Source organism: Zootermopsis nevadensis, unplaced genomic scaffold (genome assembly GCF_977971745.1).
Source record: "Zootermopsis nevadensis isolate Lab colony 2312 unplaced genomic scaffold, Znev_1.0 Znev_ptg000010l, whole genome shotgun sequence".
In the NCBI taxonomy this organism is placed as follows: Eukaryota; Metazoa; Arthropoda; class Insecta; order Blattodea; family Termopsidae; genus Zootermopsis; species Zootermopsis nevadensis.
Window position 1 is genome coordinate 20,648,849 of NW_028259142.1, and position 20,263 is coordinate 20,669,111.

A 20,263-nucleotide genomic window follows, 5' to 3' on the forward strand; every position below is an offset into this window, starting at 1 on the left:
TGTGTGGACCGAGCCGATAATAAACAGAATATCACGAAACAGAGCCGAAATACAATATAAGAGTCAAATGATACTGTCTTCATGTTAGAGAACTTCCCTACACGTGGAAAATTATCAAACACAAATTGATGGGTGGTAGGAAATGAACTTGTTCTAATGCCGCAGTCGAATGGCCTAAAAACAACCTCGTATTTCTTGCCGCCATCATGCAATATAAAATATTCGATATATGATAATTTTCTCAAAAGCAGTTCGTCGTAAATAATTGGCGACACCCATTATGATCTAATGTAACGTAAAACACGTTTAGATGTATTATTAAAAAAAAAAGAAATAGAATAAAACGAATGTATTAAGAGTCAGTCCTTAGAGGTGGACAGTGTCGATCACTTTCGCGATCTGCTTAGTTTGGATCGGGTCACAATTGCGAGTGGATTAAAAGACCAGGAAAAGAAAAGGCTGTGAATATAAAAAAATACTGTGGTTATAATTTCTGGACTTATATTCGTTTACACTGGCATGGGAGAATAGGCAATTTGTAGCTACCTACGTTCATGGCATTTAATTATAAACACGTGTTGGAATCTGTAGGAAACATATGTTTGTATTTTGTAAAGTAACATTGTGGCAGAGAGAACATGTACATAAGCAACAGAAAACTTTTAATAGCTCCTAACCCCACTGTTTTTTTCTTGTGATTTATTGTCTCTTAGATAACATGGCAGGTGGATGGTGTAAGAGACACTGGCGTTTAATTGTATTATGATTTGAACAACAGATAGATCATTGTTGATTTCACAACCCAAAACACTTTCCTTGACCTTTCATCAGGACACTATTACATCGTAGCAAAATGCTCACTCAAAGCTGAATTGAAAACAACTACATAGTTGCCAACTTGATTCATTGTTAATACATAGACGCGACGGAGCGGATGAATTAAGTTATTAGTGTTGAAGTTTTTCCTCCGCGTTCTAAACCATTTCTTTTCTTACACCATGCTTTGCCTGTGTTCTAAATATAAAATCCTTTGTTAAAGGCGTAGCCACTTCTTAACGTCACACTTTTCAGCATACTTTACCCCCCCCCCCCTCTTTATTCCACGTTTCCGTTATTTTTTTTACTTTATTATTGAAACTGTTCACTGAAACTTGCGTAATTGTTGTTGAGTTTGTGTGGAACCAAGCTTCTTTTTGTTTAGTTCTTGGGCCAAAATGGCTGCTTGCCAGAATGTTCTTTCTGTCTCTCTCTCTCTCTAGCGTGGTGCGCGCGTTCTTTGCTGCTTAGTCACCTTAGGGCGAAACGTCATTGCTTACTTAAAACATATGCAATGGAAAGTCAAGATAGGTTGAGATGCAACGTATGTTCTTGGCGTGTCCACAACTAGAAGTTGCAAAATTACGTCTACTAGCAATCGAACGATTTTTTTTAACATTTGAAATAGATTTTTTATCAAATGTATTGACACATAACCTGGGTTACACGTTACATGACACTGACATCCGCTTCCGACTGCGTATGGACTGTAACTCCTTAAATATTTATGGGTGTGAAAAACGTTTGGAAAGAAAGTTGTGACTATTACAGACGACTCTCGTTATGCACGGGGTTTTGTTTGGTTGATGGAGAATATTTTGCCACTTATCGTCATAAAGCCACCAGAAGTTATCAGATTTAACTGTTTCAAAGTGTACACTTTAAAAATAAGTTATTTTTGAAGAGTCCCCCTTTAAAACTACATATATGTATAGAGATCGATTCTACTCTCGTAGCCTTTAGCGGAAGGTGAGCTGTCGTTGGCCGAATGTTGGTAAGCGTGTACGTAGAAAGTCGGGTTGCAATTTGAGTTCTTGACTAGGAAACTGCTATGCTGCTATAATGATTGTTCTACCGCAGACGATAAGATCATTTCGTCCTTCAAAGCTTTCGTAACTGACTGCATCCACATGCTCGCGCCAATAACCACACAATTACGCTTGTATTACATAGACATTCGAGGTCTCGTTTAGCTGCCATTACTTATTTACGTATTGTTCTATTCTGGTTACTGCTGGTGTACATGTTCCTGTAAGATCAATCACAGACAACAACTGTTTATTCAACGTGCACCGTCAATATGAGGTCAGTCCATCAGGTAAATGTTTGTTCGTTGCAAGTGTCTCATAATATACACGAACAGTGAAATACTCAACAAAAAACATATTTTGATTCTGAGAATTTCATTCACAGTTGCAAATTAATTTGGTATCCAGATCTTTTAGGAGTTGCATTGTTCACTGAAGCACTGATTTTGTGTATTATGTCAACTGAAAACCAATGGACAGAGTTATGTGGGTAGAAACAGAACGTAATTGTGTTTTTGTATTTGTTTTGTGTTATTTAGATTTACAACCTGCTAACCTAACCCAACCTAACGTACTCCATCCTATCCTAACCTTACACAACTGGCCTTCGGTCCCTTTGGGCCATTTAGAACAACAGTGTTTTTCTTGTTATTGTTGTTGACTTGTTATTATAACTATTATTATTATTATTACAAACATAATCGTGATCAAACCTTGCCGCCGTGTGGTCAGAATGCTTTCCGTTATCTCCCTCTGTGTTTCCTGGCAAAAGGCGGCAATAAATCTTAAATCAAGCAAGGTCTGCATATATATCCAATTAATAATATCTCATCTTTAGACTATATTATGTGAGCTATTGGCATTTTAGTTGAATAATTCACAAATAAAAGTAATAACACAACTTCAATCCTCTCAGTTACTTCCCTCCTTTAGGGCTGTTATGTCATTCTGTCGATGTTTTTCTGTTTCTCCAACTCTCGCACAAAAATCGTGTGGCGTCGATCGATACCTCGATATTTGCCTTCAGGGACATCTCGCAACGCTGTGACGTAGTGTTCTAGTGCGTTGTTGCACGGAGCAGTGTAATGCGCGTCACCTGCAGGTAGGAGTCCTCGTGCCAGCCTCTCGAGGTTACAAACACGGCAAAATGTAGGCCATCTCTCTGAGTCACGGCAGAGAGTTTAATAAGTGGGGGGAAAATAATGAAGAATTTAAATTTGTGTGTGCTTTGTCAGTTATGTGATGTTCCCTCCATGACTCTCATACGAATACGGACTTCAAAAATGAGATATTTGCGTGTTATTTCTTTATTCGGTGCGAAGTGACTGACAGACTGTTATGAAATGTTATTCTATCTTTGTCTTACACGATGATCAGGAGAATTAATCTTTCGCATAATTTCGAGAAAGAAACCGTTTAATACCCGGAAAGCTTGACCCAGAATATTTCCTTAATATTTTGGAATCGACTCATCGAAGCGACTATTCTAAATATATTTTAGGCCTATATACTCTTTGTTGATAACCCAGAATTCAAGCAAGTCCTGGACCTACTCCAAGTGCCCTGAATATTATCTGCAAGGTTGGGACGAAAGGATTAAAACAAGGCCTCGTTCACCTTAAAAAATTTTAAACAATGACCCACATAATTATGTCACGGTTAAATGCGTAAAAATATTTTTTTTTATTTTTGTTAATTTAAAGAGATTTCACCGTGGCTACTGGAAATTATTTTTATACGACATTTGATCGAAATCAGTACTGCCAACTTCCAAGTTCGTAAAAGATCTCCATAGAAAAATCACAACCGAAGTTACAAGGTTTATATTAAAATCCAGGTTCATCGCAACGAGCTGCCTTAACATCATTGAATTGGCACAGTAAATTCCATCAAATTTAGGTTACGTTACTTTAACTTTGAAGTTGATGTTAATAGATGTAGACTGAAGCATGTTACTAATGCAGAGAGGTCCACGAGAAAATCATATATGGAAATTTTGATGGCCTTTTTATAGACACACTATTACAGTGAATGATCTTATAAAATGTTATATTTTGGGGGAAGACTTCAATGTTGTTTAATTAAATTAATTCCACGTAGCAATGGGACCAGCGGCCAAATAAGATGAAGATGGATTCATTTGAGAGGCTTCGACCCATGAGAGGATTATGGGAGATAATGAACACTTGCACCAAAAATGTCGTGATCCTCTGGTAAGGGGGCCTAATGTACATTGTAAAAACAAAATCTTTTTTGGTGTCTGACGAGTACCAACAGAGCGAATGTAAAAATCTAACAAAGAAACTAACAACATTGTTTACCAACCTATTTTTACACGTTTAACCTTACTTAAAACTTGTCTAACAGCGTGACACGAGATCGAATGTTCTCATCTGGAGGTCAAGAGTTGTTATTAGGATATTTAATTACGGTGTACCATCTACAGAGGTTATTTATCGAAACCGTATAAAGGAAGTGTTAGTCAGGAGACTCGAATTTAGTAGGCCAAATTCCCGCCTTTGAGCTCCTTCAGCTGACGTGTTCGATGGACACTTGCTTCATTCCAGTGCTCAACCGCGAAGACGTTTTAACACGTGGGCCTTGTGTCGCTCTTGTCGGTCAGAGATTGTGGTAATCTGTCCACTGTGTTCGAACGGGCAGCAGTTTTCATTGGCATGGACCCATAACACCGCGGAGTCCGCCTCTACAGAAAGCTCCAAGTGACAGGCATTTGCATGCAAAGTATCTCAGCTGTCAAGAATCTACACCTCGAGATTCCATCAACGACCAACTTGACATGGTCCTAGTTACTTTGATATCGCGAGCGTACGAAGACTGATTACCAAAATCTATTCTGTATTCAGTAAACAATGTATATAAAATTTTGTATACGAACTTGAGAGTGTTTTTGCATAGGCGTATATATATATATATATATATATATATGCTTGAAGAATTAAACAAAATTTTCTCATAGGCTCTCCATAGTGTGATTCCTTGTTAAAAGTAAGTTAAAAATGTTCTAAAACAGAGTTTCTCAACCTATGTTACGCGTACCACTGTTTATACGCGAGCCAATAATATTAACATAGATAAGTTTTCCCTGAACGCATTTGGTTCGTGGTACATTTAATGTGTATTAATGGTGCGTCAGCGAAGGAAGGTGAGGACACCTGTTCTTAGTATAAGTCTTCGGGATACCGTCAAATGGGGTAACACACTTCTCACGACGATACATAATGCGCGTTGATAGGGTTTCTGATTCCGAACCATAAATACTAGGACACGACGTCCGTGCGAACTTCTGAGTTGCGATAAATATTAACATTCTTAATGCAGGGTCCAGAAATTCTCTGTGGTAGATCTTCCAAAACTAAGCATTTAGGGAGTAACCTTATGTAAACTTGAAGACTTCTGGGTTGTTGCGCTGTGTAGTCTGGTCGATGTTAACCAACGTTTCAGAGGTCATACTGCCTCCATCATCAGGGCGATGAGTATGAAGATTTCTGTCTTCTGGGTTCTTGCGCTGTGTAGTCTGGTCGATGTTAACCAACGTTTCGGAGGTCATGCTGCCTCCATCATCAGGGCGATGAGTATGAAGATTTCTGTCTTCTGGGTTCTTGCGCTGTGTAGTCTGGTCGATGTCAATTGGCACATTCATCGCAACAACCCAGAAGACAAAAATCTTCATACTCCCCGCTGTGAAAACCTCAGATCTTACCTTATATGAGCTCCTTCACACACTCTGTGTGCGACAGTCTTGTGTCAGCCTACGACGTAAATTAATAAGACGATTGCAGAGCGAAGTTTCGACGTTATTTCAGAAAACGTTTCTGCACGGGAAATCTAGTTGACAAATGCCTTGAAACAGGTCTCTGACGTGAATAATTATTTGTTTATTTGCCTGCTAGCCTCTGTACATTCTGTTACAAAGACCAGTAGCCTCTGAAGAGTAACTTGGTCTTCGTGCTATTTAAAGCACAGATTAAGTTACTGAAGCTGGGTTGTTAGCTATTTCTGTTAAAATTCCTTGTCTCTGATGTTTTCTCAATGAGCGGATTGTTTGGGAGCAAATACTCATCTCTCTCTCTCTACGTCTCGTCCTACTTCTTACAAAATCTATAATAGCAAGTTTACAACATCTTGTATAAAGCCTGCAAAAACTTGAAGGGGACTTATCTATTTTATAGACACATTCCTTAGCATCTTTCTTTAATTCCTTCATCATTTATTCCTCAGCTGTTCCACGTCTTATTTGCATCGATATTTCTGCCCCGTACTGGCTACAGTACGTATATTTTTTCAGTTCAAACATTCCATCGTATTATTTACTCGATTCATCCGGAATTTTTGAATTCGTATGTTTATAGCGTCACAAGAAATTTTATTACCTCATGGCTAAAGCCATTAGTTGAAACTCCTCGCGATGTATTTATCAGTTCTGTATCTCTAATGCAATTCACACACTTATAAGTTAGTAACTGACAATAGAACTGAAATAACAGTAAGAAATTTGTTTAAATCTTATCAGTCTAATCACAATAAAATTCCTATTAAATATTAAAATATTACAATAATTAACATTTAAAATATTAAATGATGTTCTTTATCGAAATATTCGATTTACATTAGACCATCATTTTTCATGTTTCATTACATGTTTCAGTTCCTAAAAGAACCATCCTCAGGTGTATATAAAAAAATCTGATAAAAATGTACGCTGGCATAATGTATGAAAATTGTATTTGAATTATTTATCGTTTTGAAGCTTTATATGTAATTATATACACCTGAGGATGGTTCTTTTAGGAACCGAAACATGTCGTGAAACATGAAAAATGATGGTCTAATGTAAATCGAATATTTCGATAAAGAACATCATTTTAAATATTTTAAATGTTAACTATCGTAATATTTTAATATTTAATAAGAATTTATTGTGATTAGACGGACAAGATTTAATATAACTTAATATAATACCTTACTAAGTACGCTAAGGCGCAGATGTAGACGTCAGGAAACAGACATTTCGAAATTGGCCAGTGACCGCTTTTACAACATCCATTCATTAAGCAATAATAGACAAGCTTCTGAATGTTTGTGTCCAATCAGTGCGCTGAGTGACCAGGACTTCCCAAAGCAACAACTAATTTAGAACGTCATACAGACGTTGAGAATCTTCTTTGGGTGTGACAGGTGCCATACATTACCTGGGAATTACTCTAGGACAATTATATTCCAACTCACTGGTGCACACAGAAAGGTCAAATGGACCAAACAGTGAAACGTGGCTGTGTTACAATAGTCAAGCGATATTCTTAGACTCTAAACGTCAGAATGGTGCTGATGGATGGCTTCAAAACACACTGCAGTCGTGATTTTAAGTTATTATAACCTGGGTCACAAGTGTCGGGTTTGCAGTTTGAAAAGAATGTCATTTAACAAGTAATGTCGAGTTCTAGAGTTCGTTTACTCGTCTTGCGACAGAAATATACGTCAGAGGACGAGATGTGTGACGAAAAGAGAGAGAGACGAGGGGATAGATCAGATTTAGTACATAGCAGGATAAGATGATTCTATCGTCTTTAGCAACGACCTTGAAAATATTTTTACACAAGAAGTTAAAACATCCCACGGTCACTAACGCGCGGACTAGCGGAAAAAATAGGGTTATGTTATCAAGTCTGTCATATTTTAATGCCTTCTTAATCAATTGACCGATAAAGTTTCAAGATATTTTACTTCCAGTACGAAATTTAGCGTAATTTCTTTAGACTTGCATTCTAAACGTATCTGAGATGATAATGTTGCGTCATATTGTGTGAATATATATATACTTGCTCAATTTTATCAGTCCAATCACAATAAAATATTATTATTAAATATTAAAATATTATTACAATTAACATTTAAATATTTAAAATATATTAAATATATCATCATTTTAATACATTTTAATATATTTTATATATATCAATTTTATCAGTCCAATCACAATAAAATATTATTAAATATTAAAATATTATTACAATTAACATTTAAATATTTAAAATATATTAAATATATCATCATTTTAATACATTTTAATATATTTTATATATATCAATTTTATCAGTCCAATCACAATAAAATATTATTATTAAATATTAAAATATTATTACAATTAACATTTAAATATTTAAAATATATTAAATATATCATCATTTTAATACATTTTAATATATTTTATATATATCAATTTTATCAGTCCAATCACAATAAAATATTATTATTAAATATTAAAATATTATTACAATTAACATTTAAATATTTAAAATATATTAAATATATCATCATTTTAATACATTTTAATATATTTTATATATATCAATTTTATCAGTCCAATCACAATAAAATATTATTAAATATTAAAATATTATTACAATTAACATTTAAATATTTAAAATATATTAAATATATCATCATTTTAATACATTTTAATATATTTTATATATATCAATTTTATCAGTCCAATCACAATAAAATATTATTATTAAATATTAAAATATTATTACAATTAACATTTAAATATTTAAAATATATTAAATATATCATCATTTTAATACATTTTAATATATTTTATATATATCAATTTTATCAGTCCAATCACAATAAAATATTATTATTAAATATTAAAATATTATTACAATTAACATTTAAATATTTAAAATATATTAAATATATCATCATTTTAATACATTTTAATATATTTTAAATATTTAAATGTTAATTGTAATAATATTTTAATATTTAATAATAATATTTTATTGTGATTGGACTGATAAAATTGAGCAAATATAAACGTATCTGATTAAAGTTTCCATCTCGATACCGAGCTCTGTCCTCGGTTCTAATCTAAAACTGTCAGTTTACAAGACAATCGGAAAGAAAAATCAAGTTTATTTTATAATTTTTTTTTACTTTCGAATATGATGTGTACGTTTGCGAATTAAATTTATAGTTTTAGGTAATCGAACTTTTTATTTATTTCTCGAAATTAAATCCCGGATTAATTTATTTATCTTCTGAAAAGCTTACGGTAATTTGGGTTGTGACATCACGTGGTCTTGTGGGTACGCAACTTCAAAAGTTCTTTACGTCACAAGTAAATACAATTCCTCTGGCTGCCAGTAAAATTACGCAATTTTATATATTTCTGTGAATCATATACAGGTTCGCGGTTAGAGGTAGTATTTACGTTTATGCTAATTTATTTCTACAACCGACGTCTGAAAATAAAATCTTGAATATTGTTCTGGTTATCAAACAGAACGTTACGTAATCTCTCAATATTTTATGAATCTAGTTCAGCTGGCTGCTACGCTGGCAATAAAGCTTACGTGTTTGTTCATCTGTTCCGTTAACCCAACTTCTACGCGACATATAAACGACCGAAAATGTCAGATAAACATGGAGGAATGCGCACTATCAGTGGGTGTTCAATGTATACATATATGGACCGGATGATTCTAAAACAGCAAGCTGATGATATCCGCTCTCGCATTCTTAGCCTGAATCTCTCTCAACTCGTATCCTCTTCCATTCACATGCCCCTCTGGTCCGCGCATCGCCCCTTCGCATACCAAGTCAAAATAACATCTCGCGTGTGTAAAGTATAAGGCAAACACTTCGGGCTTTGTGAATGATCTTTCGCCTGAAATTAAGCAGAAACACATCACACGTTATCTTTTAATGAGTAATGAAGTTGTAAGCAGCCAACATGAACGGCCTATCTCAAACATAATTAATTTATAGTGGGATGTAGACATTCTGAAATGTCTCTAAGAAATATCGTCATTTCGTCAACTTTAACTTTTCTGCAAAGTCTGACAATAAAAATTGCGTTAAAAATTTCAAGCATGAGAAATTTGTTTTTAATATTTTTACAACGGATGCACCAAATTAGATAATATTAGACGCGAAGATAAACCAAATAAATAAAAAATAAAACAGGGTGTTACAGATAAAACGTAGTTAACCTGGTTATAATATAAAATTATAACCTTCTAAAACTCATAGTTCATTGCAAGTATGAGTTTAAATATAAATGTTTTGTAATATGTTAATAACATGATATTAATTTGAAATTATTACAGTCAAAATAGAAGTATAGGACTTAGAGGTACCCAAAAGTCTGAAATTTCTTGCGTTCTTAATCTTTTCCAGACATAACGCCATATTCCTCATCTCTTGTCGACTCATGGACCGCAAGGTTACGAGAACAATTTATTTAAACGTAATGACTTCGTAAAAATGTCACTAACTTAGGCTAATATCGCAAATAGGTTCATATATTACTCAATTAATATCTTTGACAACTCAGTCACTACTGATATATTTGGCTCAATGATTTTCATTAGGCCATCTTTCAATACGAGGTTGTTGTTTTTTTTGTTGTTGTTTTTTTTTGAAAAACTTTGCTACACAATATGCAGTTGTCATCTCTGAGGCTTGAAATATTTTTAATTTCTTTCATTCTTAATGGACGAGATTAAAGTGATTTAGTAAAAGTCAGTGGACGAAACCGAATATATATTTCGTTGTCACAAATACAATATTTGTAGCATAAATTACATAATAAATTTCAGCTACGCAAATTCGGAGTGTGTGAGATCACTGTTATAGACGATTGATGACATAAAAGTCTGTCTTCGTAGCTTTTTAGAAATGTAGCATCTTTTCTTGGCGGACAAGCTGAGCGACTATTAGCTTTCCAAGAGGGAGTCTTCTACATGGGGTTAGGACTTAAGAGAGGAATTTTGTTTTATTTTGGGTTCAAATTCTTGTACAAAACGCCAATTCTATATAATTCTTATCATGCATTTGCCATATCGGAAGTTTTTCAAAACAAAAGTAACATATCTTATTGAGGTACGTTTTGATAAATTTGTACGTCAGCGTACAGTATTTTGATGTGTGCAGGAGACACACACGTGAGCCTGTGACTAAGATTTGAAGACGTCCGCAAATAAATCATCTTCATTTTGACACAAGGACGTTCGTTCCACTGAAGATTCCAAATCACATCGAGGTTTGCGTTACTTGGACCATACAATTTTACGGCCAGCCTCGTCCAAATATTTTCCTTTGAAGCGAGCGTTACACAATCAATCAATGTCCACAGCAGAAACATTTAATGCATGTAAGATTTTAGGTTTTCACGGCCGTGAGTCTGAAGTTTTCTGTCTTCTGGGTTGTTGCGCTGTGTAGTCTGGTCGATGTTTACCAACGTTTCGGAGGTCCTTGCTGCTTCCATCATCAGGGCGATGAGTATGAAGATTTCTGTCTTCTGGGTTGTTGCGCCGTGTAGTCTGGTAGATGTTTACCAACGTTTCAGAGGTCTTACTGCCTCCGTCATCAGGGCGATGAGTATGAAGAGTTCTGTCTTCTGGGTTGTTGCGCTGTGTAGAATGGTCGATGTTAGCCAACGTTTCGGAGGTCATACTGCCTCCATCATCAGGGCGATGAGTATGAAGATTTCTGTCTTCTGGGTTGTTGCGCCGTGTAGTCTGGTAGATGTTTACTAACGTTTCGGAGGTCCTTGCTGCTTCCATCATCAGGGCGTCTTTGAGATATAGGCTGTTTGTTAGGCAGCAGCCAGAGGTTTAATGCACAAAGCGATTATGTGGAATTTACAATCGTTCGATAGACAGGCCTAATATAAAATATCACATCATTTTTTTTTTTTGTTCAAACCTAAATTTAATGACACACGAGAATACTTCCATGCAGTGCACCAGCTTCCAAGTTCGCTTCTTAAAGATGCATGTAGAGGAATTAATATAGGCCGATACGTACGACAGGCATCAAAATGGCGTCTCACATCCAGTAAACCCTGGATTTTATTTTAAAATAATTCTAGACGAAGAACAAGCAGCTGATGTTAACATAAACATGTTAAATGTTTTGTATTTCACTCGTAAAACGAAAATTATTTTTACTGTAGTGTTGACGATGATTTATGAATACTGGTGTGTGCTGTCTAAACTTTGTCCTCAAGACATTAGCAATGTCGCGAATTTCCGTCGATCTTAATTTTTGATGATATCTGCACCATCGATGCCAACGATGTGTTAAGAACGACGCCATTGTATAAATATGTTACCAGCTGCACAAAATGGCTGTGTTTACTTAAGTTACACTTATGATTAATATATAACGTCGATACAAAATTGAATTTTGTTCTAGAAGTAAATTTGATCTAACATAGCGAATACGTTTAATTGAATGCGTGTAATAAAATTCAATCAGAAAAAAAAGACAGACGTGAATTCCCATAAAACGGGACAATATTATAGCCAGAGCACATCCAATTAATAAATCAACTTATAAAACGTAGAATGACAAGATGTTTTAGATGTGTGGACATGTTTGGTAAATATTACATAGTAAATAATAATGTCGATTACGTCATGAAGAAATTAACTCTGACATTACGTTTACTGTAGAAAAATAAACAAGCAATTGAATTTCTGGATCTCAAAATCGAAATATTCCACAACTGACACAGCCGAGTACACATGATTATCTGATATTTATCTGGTAAAAGTTAGTTAACTTATATTTTTTCTTTTCAAATGATTCTCACAAGTTATGAAGATGGCAAGTAGTTGATCGAAACGTTGCTTAATATGTGATAGTATCCCTGATATTGTGAATTTATTGACGTAAAATAAAAACTGCGAATCCATGCGATACAATCAGGTGCATCAAATTGAGAAATTCCTTTCCTAAAGAGAGCGCAAGGTAAATTGAGTTGTTTGGACGGTAGTTAATGTAAGCCCACTTTTAAAACTACTTAATAATAAATTACACTCTTTCCAAAGCCCCACACTACCTGTATGACGCATATATCCTGCGTTCTAAACTTAGAATGCTCAGGAATGTGGTTTGCAACTCTCGCAACATTGCCTGATCATTTTAAAAATAAATATAATAATTATAGAACAATACATTTGTCAGGATTCAAAATATTAATCGCCCACTTCAGTTCCTATATTGACATTCTATTTTATACGAAAAACAATATAAACACGGCAGTCGTCGGATTTGATAAAGATGTTTTCCTGTCTTCTGAGCATGCGCTGAGAAGAGGATTCCCCGAAACAGGTGAGCGGTGAGTAGCGAATGTCTGAGAGGCGTCCTCATCAGATACGTCAGCATAGCGCCAAGGAGAGCGTCGTTACAGATCAGAGCACAAAAGCTAGTCCGGAGAACTTTCGCGAAAAGTTCACGTTTAATGCAAGGTGAAGTTATTTTAGTTCTGAATCAGCGTAAATTTTTCGAACATGTAATGCTCAAAAGTCAAAGCTGAATTTGTGAAAAAGAAGAATCTGTCGCGCTGTATAAAAGACTTACGTAAGTAAATTCGCCAAGCTTACTTTGTAGCATTCCGTTCTGATAATTATGAAGATAATACGTGGCGATGTTTCAAAATTCGAAGAAACAATCATTCCAAAAGAGAAGACAATCCTAGCAAGTGAAAATATTCAGGATGGATCAATAGAAAGGTAAGGATTGTAAAATCATTTTAATTTAAAATCTAAACGATTCTTAAGGCTTTGACCGGGATGTTAAATCTTATGTGGTACCGCCTAATTCGACTTCTAATGGTTAAGTGAAGTGTTTTCTTCGCGGTACGGTCTGGATTCGTAAATATTATGAAGACGAGCTTCGGCTTCAAAGGGTTAACCAGCTGATTTTCGTAATGGTGAGGTGTAGTGTTTTCTTCGCGGTACGGACTGAATTCACAAATAATATTCAGACGATCTTCGCCTTCAAAGGGTTAATAACGAGTATTAATAAATGAAATCCCAGCTTCACAGAGAGCGGGTTTCATATATTCATAGAGCCTTTTTTTAAAATTTTATTTCCAAATTGTAATCGTAAAACTTATACATTCGATTTGGATTAAGAAATAACTGTTCCAGATATTGAAATAATTCACAACAATTTGTATCGGGGGAAACTATTAAACTCACGATGAAAACATCTAAGTCAGGGGTGGAGAACCTGCGGCCTTAAGGCCACGTGTGGCCTTCTAGGTCATTAAGTGCGGCCTTTAGACTGAATCCAAATTTTACAGAACAAATCCTAGGATCAACTGAGACTGAGGACCTCCATGCTGCAACCAAACATTCAAATGCTTTCCAACAAAAATCAGACGCAACGAAATCATTAAAAGATTAGTTAACTCTAAAATTAACAAATAGTTTTCATTTTTTTTGAAATTATTAAGTACATAGTAGTTAGATTTTTACAAAATAATGTACATTTTTAAGTATATCTAATTTAAGTTTCTTGAATGCGGACTTCCAACATGAAAAGGTTCCCCACCCCTGGTTTACTTTAATATACATAAACATATAAACTCTTATGTATACAATGAAGCTTTCGCGGCTACTGAAGTTGATGAATGACTCTCGGGTTTCGCGTCAGGTGGCTTATGGTGAATAAACCATTTATTCTGCCAACGTTTCGACAGCCATCTCTGCTCTCATCATCAGGGCAGCCAGTTTTGTTACGCAGCTGCCCTGAGGATGAGAGCAGAGATGGTTGTCGAAACGTTGGCATAATAAATGGTTTATTCACCATAAGCCATCTTTCATCAACACAAAGTCTTATTTCTAAATATCGAAAGGGTAGAGGATTCTGTGTTCTCTGTTTCTACAGAGCGATCAGAGAGAAGTCTCCGTTGACCTCGGTGTGTGAGGTGACAGAGTGTCTGTTGTTGAGCGCTGCCCCCGCCGTCAGTCCGGGGTTGCTGCGAGAGCTGGGGGTCTCTTGCGTCGTGAACGCCGCCTCAGAGCTGCCCGACACTCCACTACCTCAAGACCGACAGGTTGCCTACTTTAAGGTGGGCGTGGAGGACAGACCGAACGTAGACCTTCTCTCTCACATGGACTTCGTCGCAGACATGATAGAGGAGGTCAGTGGTGACACCGTCTGTCTCCGGCTATAAATCCTCGATTATTCAGCCAAATTTAAAACTTTGGTGTTAAAAGGGGATAAGTGACCTATTTTTCTTGGGAGTGACAGTTTTTTTTAAATACCCAGTATTGCATGAAGAGAAATTGTTAATTTATTTTATTACCTTGAGAAGCAAAGGGATTTATGTACCACTAACAACAACATATGAGGCTGTTGGTCTTGCTATCATAATCATTTAAACAACGAACAACGTGAGTCGGCCATTTGGAGTTTTCCTATTTTCGTACCAAATTATTCGATTAGTGAGAATCTTATTTAAACTGCGAGATTATTTTCAGATTTATTGAATTGTATGTGTACAAAAGATAATTTACTTGTGTATATGTAATTCGCCTACAATTAACAAATCATGCAAACTGAAATTCATACCACGTCCTGATCTTGTCAACCGAGACAAAGAATTCAGATTCTTTATTTACGATCATACACCCAGGACGTGAATACTAATTAATGGATGTTGCAAAATAATATTACTCCAGGTGACAGATTGTAAAATAATCGATAACTATCGCTGTTATTATTTTTATTATTTAGTGTTCTGTCTGACGACAGGTCCATATGAACAGGATCCTTCCATCCTTTTCTCGGACTGGGACCTGTTCATATACGTTCTTGGCAGATGATCCAGAAGTGGTTTGCCATTGCCTTCTTCTGTGTGTGAATGGAGTAATTGTTGGGATGCCACGGAGAAACCGGGGAAGCCCCCGGAGGAAAACTCCGTGTTGCCTAGACCACGGCCTTGCTGTATTTGTAAATAAAATCACTCTGTACATGTAAAGCATCTCGATGGGAAATTCTAAGCAGAAATACTCCAGGCAATCAGGACCATTATCGGCTACCTGTTCCCTGAGAGTTGTCCTTCAAATTATTAGCGACCCATATTCTGGGTTTATTGTAGTTACTCGTGGCAAATGTTTGATGAAATTGACCTCGAGTCGAGAAAGGATTTTTTTTTAACAGCCTGTCTGCAATGTAACAGCGGAAATGAGGAAAACTCTCACCAATTTCAACCAATTTTCGTACGAGATGTCGTCGGAAATTTCTGTTTTCCGTTTTCGATCCTTTTGATTTAAAAGTCTACGAATATATGAAAACGCATTGTGGAGTAGAGTCCTTGTTCGTAAGGGGTGCCACATTCTGTATTTCGCCAGGTGTGTCACCAGTGAACTGATGGACACCCTTGTTTCGAATGTCCCCACTTCGACTCTCCTTCGAATGCTAGTGGGATTTTTTCATGTTCGCCCTGATTGTGTGGCCATTCAGACTTCCCCGTTTAGACACCCCTTCAGGTGGTCGGCGGATTTGTTCGTCAGGTCAGTTTCCTCCAGGTCTGTTTCGTTGTCCATCAGCTGTTGTACAACCAAACAGTTTTTGCCTCAACGCACGTAGTGATGAAGTTATTTTTAAACTGACCGCTTAGTTGTATGAATAACTCGTAATCTTTTCCTGTGAACGAAAGCCGTACATTGAACACGTTCCAAGGTAGTTCCCAGTCTCAAATCGACCCTGTCGCACAGGTGGGAGTGAAATGAAATGCACTTCTTATGGCAGAAACAAAGCCTTTGACTCAACCCCTTGACACCAGCTGAAACAGATTGAGTCACAGATGAAGTAATTTTTCGACGTTGCTTATTCATTCATGAGATTTCATCTGCATAAATATCAGGGGGTAGAAGAATTATAATTCTAATTATAAGACGATTGGAGATACGTTTGTTAGAATTATTATTATCATCATTAAACACTAATTCTTTTGTTTTAAAAAGTTGCTTTTAAAGATTATCACCATTTATTATGGAAGTGCCTTAGGGAGAAATTTAACTTGCAGTTATAGCCTGATTATCGATTAAAACGCCAAGTGATTCACTTAGCCTGCTCAGTGATGATGTGTTTGTACGTTTATAATTTCAAAAAATGTTCGCGGCGTCTGTCCATAAATTAAGAAGGAACAGTAAGCACTCTTCTAATTTTTAACGAACAAAGCACCCGTGAGGTTTCAGGTTTTCGCTGTGACGAGTATCAAGATGGCTGTGAAGACAGCCATCTTTTTTTCTTTTTACATTGTCTAAATATTATGTTCTGGCATAGCCAGCTAAATTCCTGTTAGAAGTTTCGCATAAAATGTGTGAGTGGGTGAATTCCAACGCAGTACGTGACTTTTTGATGTGTCGAGTGGAAAGAAATAAGTGGAATTACTTGCATTCCAGTCTAAAATAGTCTGTTTATAACATTATTTGCAAGGCCCACAGAAAATTCTGCGCGCGCACACATATACGCATGCGCAATGTCCACGAAGACTGGTCTTCAGCGACGTTTAGAATCAGATGCGTCTTCATACCTTACTCATGCACCATTATCACCACGTACAAGTTAATACAGCCACGGTGGTAGCGGTCAGAACGCTGGCCTTGTAATCCTGGGGTCTCGGGTTCGATTCCCGGCGGTGCCCGAATTTATAACTTGTGTTGGGCAAGGCCGTGGTCTAGGCAACACGGAGTTTTCCTCCGTGGCATCCCAACAATTACTCCATTCACACACAGAAGAAGGCAATGGCAAACCACTTCTGGATCATCTGCCAAGAACGTATATGAACAGGTCCCAGTCCGAGAAAAGGATGGAAGGATCCTGTTCATATGGAACTGTCCTCAGACAGAACACTAAATAAAAAATATACAAGTTAATAACAATGCAGTGACATGACCTCCGATCCGAGATTTGAACCCGGGACTTCCCGAATACAGACTACGTAGGACAGCTAAACCTCTGCGACGATTGGTCCAAATCATATGAGAGCGTGGTACGGACCGGGCACTGGAAATGACTGAGGAAAAAACAGTTATGGTTTATTTGAAGATAATGTTATATTTGATGTTTATAAAAATGTAATTTATTGTAGAAATCAATGCAACCGAATGTTAACGGCTAATGAAGTTGATCTTATACATCAATACAGTAACCTCGAGAGAAAGCTACTAAGGGCGAACACTGTTATTTATTTAAATAAAATTTTGGGTTTTTTTACCATGTTTCATGGACTATTAACAAATTAAACTGATAGCCGGCTCTTGTGAACACTTTGGATTTCATAAAGGGTGGGGGAATTTCTTAAGTAGCTAAGTTAGAAATGTAATTAATACATAAATTGGTACAATGTGATGGACGTCGATGTCAGAATTATGTTCAAAAACTGATATAATGTGATGTGCCTTCAGGTGCGGTGTGCGGATGGCAAGACGCTGGTTCATTGTGTGGCGGGAGTCAGCCGCTCTGCCACCTTGTGCCTTGCCTACCTCATGAAACACGAGAGAATGCCTCTGAGGAAAGCTTTCAGCTATCTCAGGTCGAGACGACCTTCGATCCGGCCGAACAGTGGCTTTTTCAGTCAGCTGATCGAGTTCGAGAGGCGGTTGTTCGGTGCTGCCACGGTGTCCATGGTGCACAACCAAGCTGCGGGAAACCTCATACCGGACGTATACGAGGCGGAGTATCAGAACATGTTGTGGTACCAGCAACATTACAAACACAAATTTGGAAGGCACTGATTCAAGATATTCGCCATGTTTCTTCCTGATTTATTTGTTTTTATTTTTGAATAGCACTGGAATAGTGGCATGGCTTTTCGTTTATCAGATACTTTATCCGAAGACGTCATTTTCATGCCCGTGTCCGCGGTTTTACTCAGTGCATGTCACTTTTCAGATCACTAGACGTAGTTTGGAAAGATGCACACTTATTCTTTATAAATTCAATACGCAAATAAATTTATAGCCCCCTGCTTCAATAAGTCAACCTACATTATATTCCTTCTGTGGGTATGTGACTTGCATATATAACAAATAAATATTTTATATGCTGCATTATTTCCGTATTAATGTTGATCAATCATTATTAGTACAAGATAAGTATTAGCAGGTTTCACATTAAAACTTATTGTGGCATATGCTATATTATTTATATAGACCTGTAATTAAATTTATATTTTTTAATATAAAAGAATGCATTGTTTTGATTTATCATTTTGGTTTATTATTTAAGAACTTAGTGACTGTTGTCAGCATAAAATATCTTAAAAATTCATTGTGACAGTGCGGCTTTTCACAAATTACATTCTTTTCACATAAAGAATGCCCAGAATATTAATTTGTACTTTTAGTGAAAAGTTAATGCAGGTGGAACGTTCCATTAAGTGGGATGATGTGTGTGCAAAGACGTGAAGTGTGTGAATGTGTTTGATTGAAATACATTTTGAATTAAGAAACTACGCATGGCCCTGTACGGTTATTGTGTCTTAAGGCTCATGTTTTATGCAAACTGTAATGCAGTTCAAGTATCCTTTAGTTCACACAATGATTTAAACCAGGAATACAAACATAACTTTGTGACAGGTTCAGATTATGTGTTGTCGAATCGCTGAAGAAAATTCTTTATAACCAACTCCAAACACCAAGAAATAATCTGAAGTATATTGAAGGTGTCGTGGTAAGTAAAAGTGACCAGTGATCACACAAATATTTATAGGCTAGCAGAGTAAATATATAATTTTCTTTTCCTCGGAAGGTTTAATAAATGAAAACACAAGAGTAACAGTTGTCAAACATACAAACACAGGAAATGGTTAATCTGATTTTTATGACAAATTAATTAAAAAAGTTACACGAAGGAAAGCTAACTGGCTGGGACATATTATGAGAAGGAATGGGTTACTGAGTGATATCATCGAAGGCCAGGTTGAAGGAAAGCGAGGACTAGGAAGAAGATTGATACAGCTAACCGACGATCTGAAACAAGGAAAGGAGATGACGTTCCAGGAATTAAAGCGAGAAGCCGAGAATAGGGACAACTGGAGAGCTCTTTTTGGGCAGAGCAATGGACCTGTCGTAAGACAGAACACTTAATAATAATAATAATAATAATAATAATAATGGATGTACCTGCCAATGCATATATTAGGAACAGTTGAAAGAGTCAGGCGGTGATATTTTACATTTGATGACCGAGTGAGGGTTCTTTAACTTAGCCAGTAACTGAGCTCAGGATCTGTCGATGTGACATGAATGTTGAAAACGAGAGAAAATAATATCATGTCCGTTCATAGCACGTAACACTTTGTACAATAATTTTATTTAAAAGCCCAACACTCAGTCTATAATGGCCAATGACAGATGAGTTACAGCCTACAGTCTAGCCAACTGTGTCCACTTTAGCCACTGTATCACCACCTGGTTTAAAATAATTGACATATCTATTAATGATGTACAAATTGCACTTCTAGATGTCAGTGTGATGAATTAATTATAGAAATTAAAATAATATTTTAACATCCGAACAAACCCTTAGCCTATGTACTTACATTCAGTTTAACAAAATAAATAGTTGACTATGTAAGACCA

At 36.2% G+C, this 20,263-nt stretch overlaps 1 protein-coding gene across 3 annotated transcripts; it reads left to right on the plus strand.

Annotated features, from left to right (window-relative positions):
- The first annotated feature begins 283 nt into the window (after positions 1-283).
- Positions 284-20,263, plus strand: LOC110829628 (dual specificity protein phosphatase 14). Of its 3 annotated transcripts, none has more exons than XM_087346805.1 (3): positions 284-2,121; positions 14,556-14,811; positions 18,086-20,263. In XM_087346805.1, exons 1-3 carry the CDS (start codon positions 2,117-2,119, stop codon positions 18,413-18,415), a joined length of 591 nt encoding a protein of 196 aa, XP_087202931.1. In that variant the 5' UTR covers positions 284-2,116; the 3' UTR covers positions 18,416-20,263. The 3 variants fall into 3 exon arrangements, with proteins under 3 accessions (XP_087202931.1, XP_087202928.1, XP_087202929.1); XM_087346802.1 differs by lacking the exon at positions 284-2,121 and adding an exon at positions 11,376-12,999; XM_087346803.1 differs by lacking the exon at positions 284-2,121 and adding an exon at positions 13,012-13,393.

Excerpts from the sequence above, each read along its gene's own strand:
- LOC110829628 (XM_087346802.1), top strand. The coding sequence starts at position 12,725 with ATGACGCATATATCCTGCGTTCTAAACTTAGAATGCTCAGGAATGTGG. Across the intron at positions 13,000-14,555 it reads TTCCCCGAAACAGGTGAGCG|AGCGATCAGAGAGAAGTCTC; the intron begins GTGAGTAGCGAA and ends CTGTTTCTACAG. Across the intron at positions 14,812-18,085 it reads TCGCAGACATGATAGAGGAG|GTGCGGTGTGCGGATGGCAA; the intron begins GTCAGTGGTGAC and ends ATGTGCCTTCAG.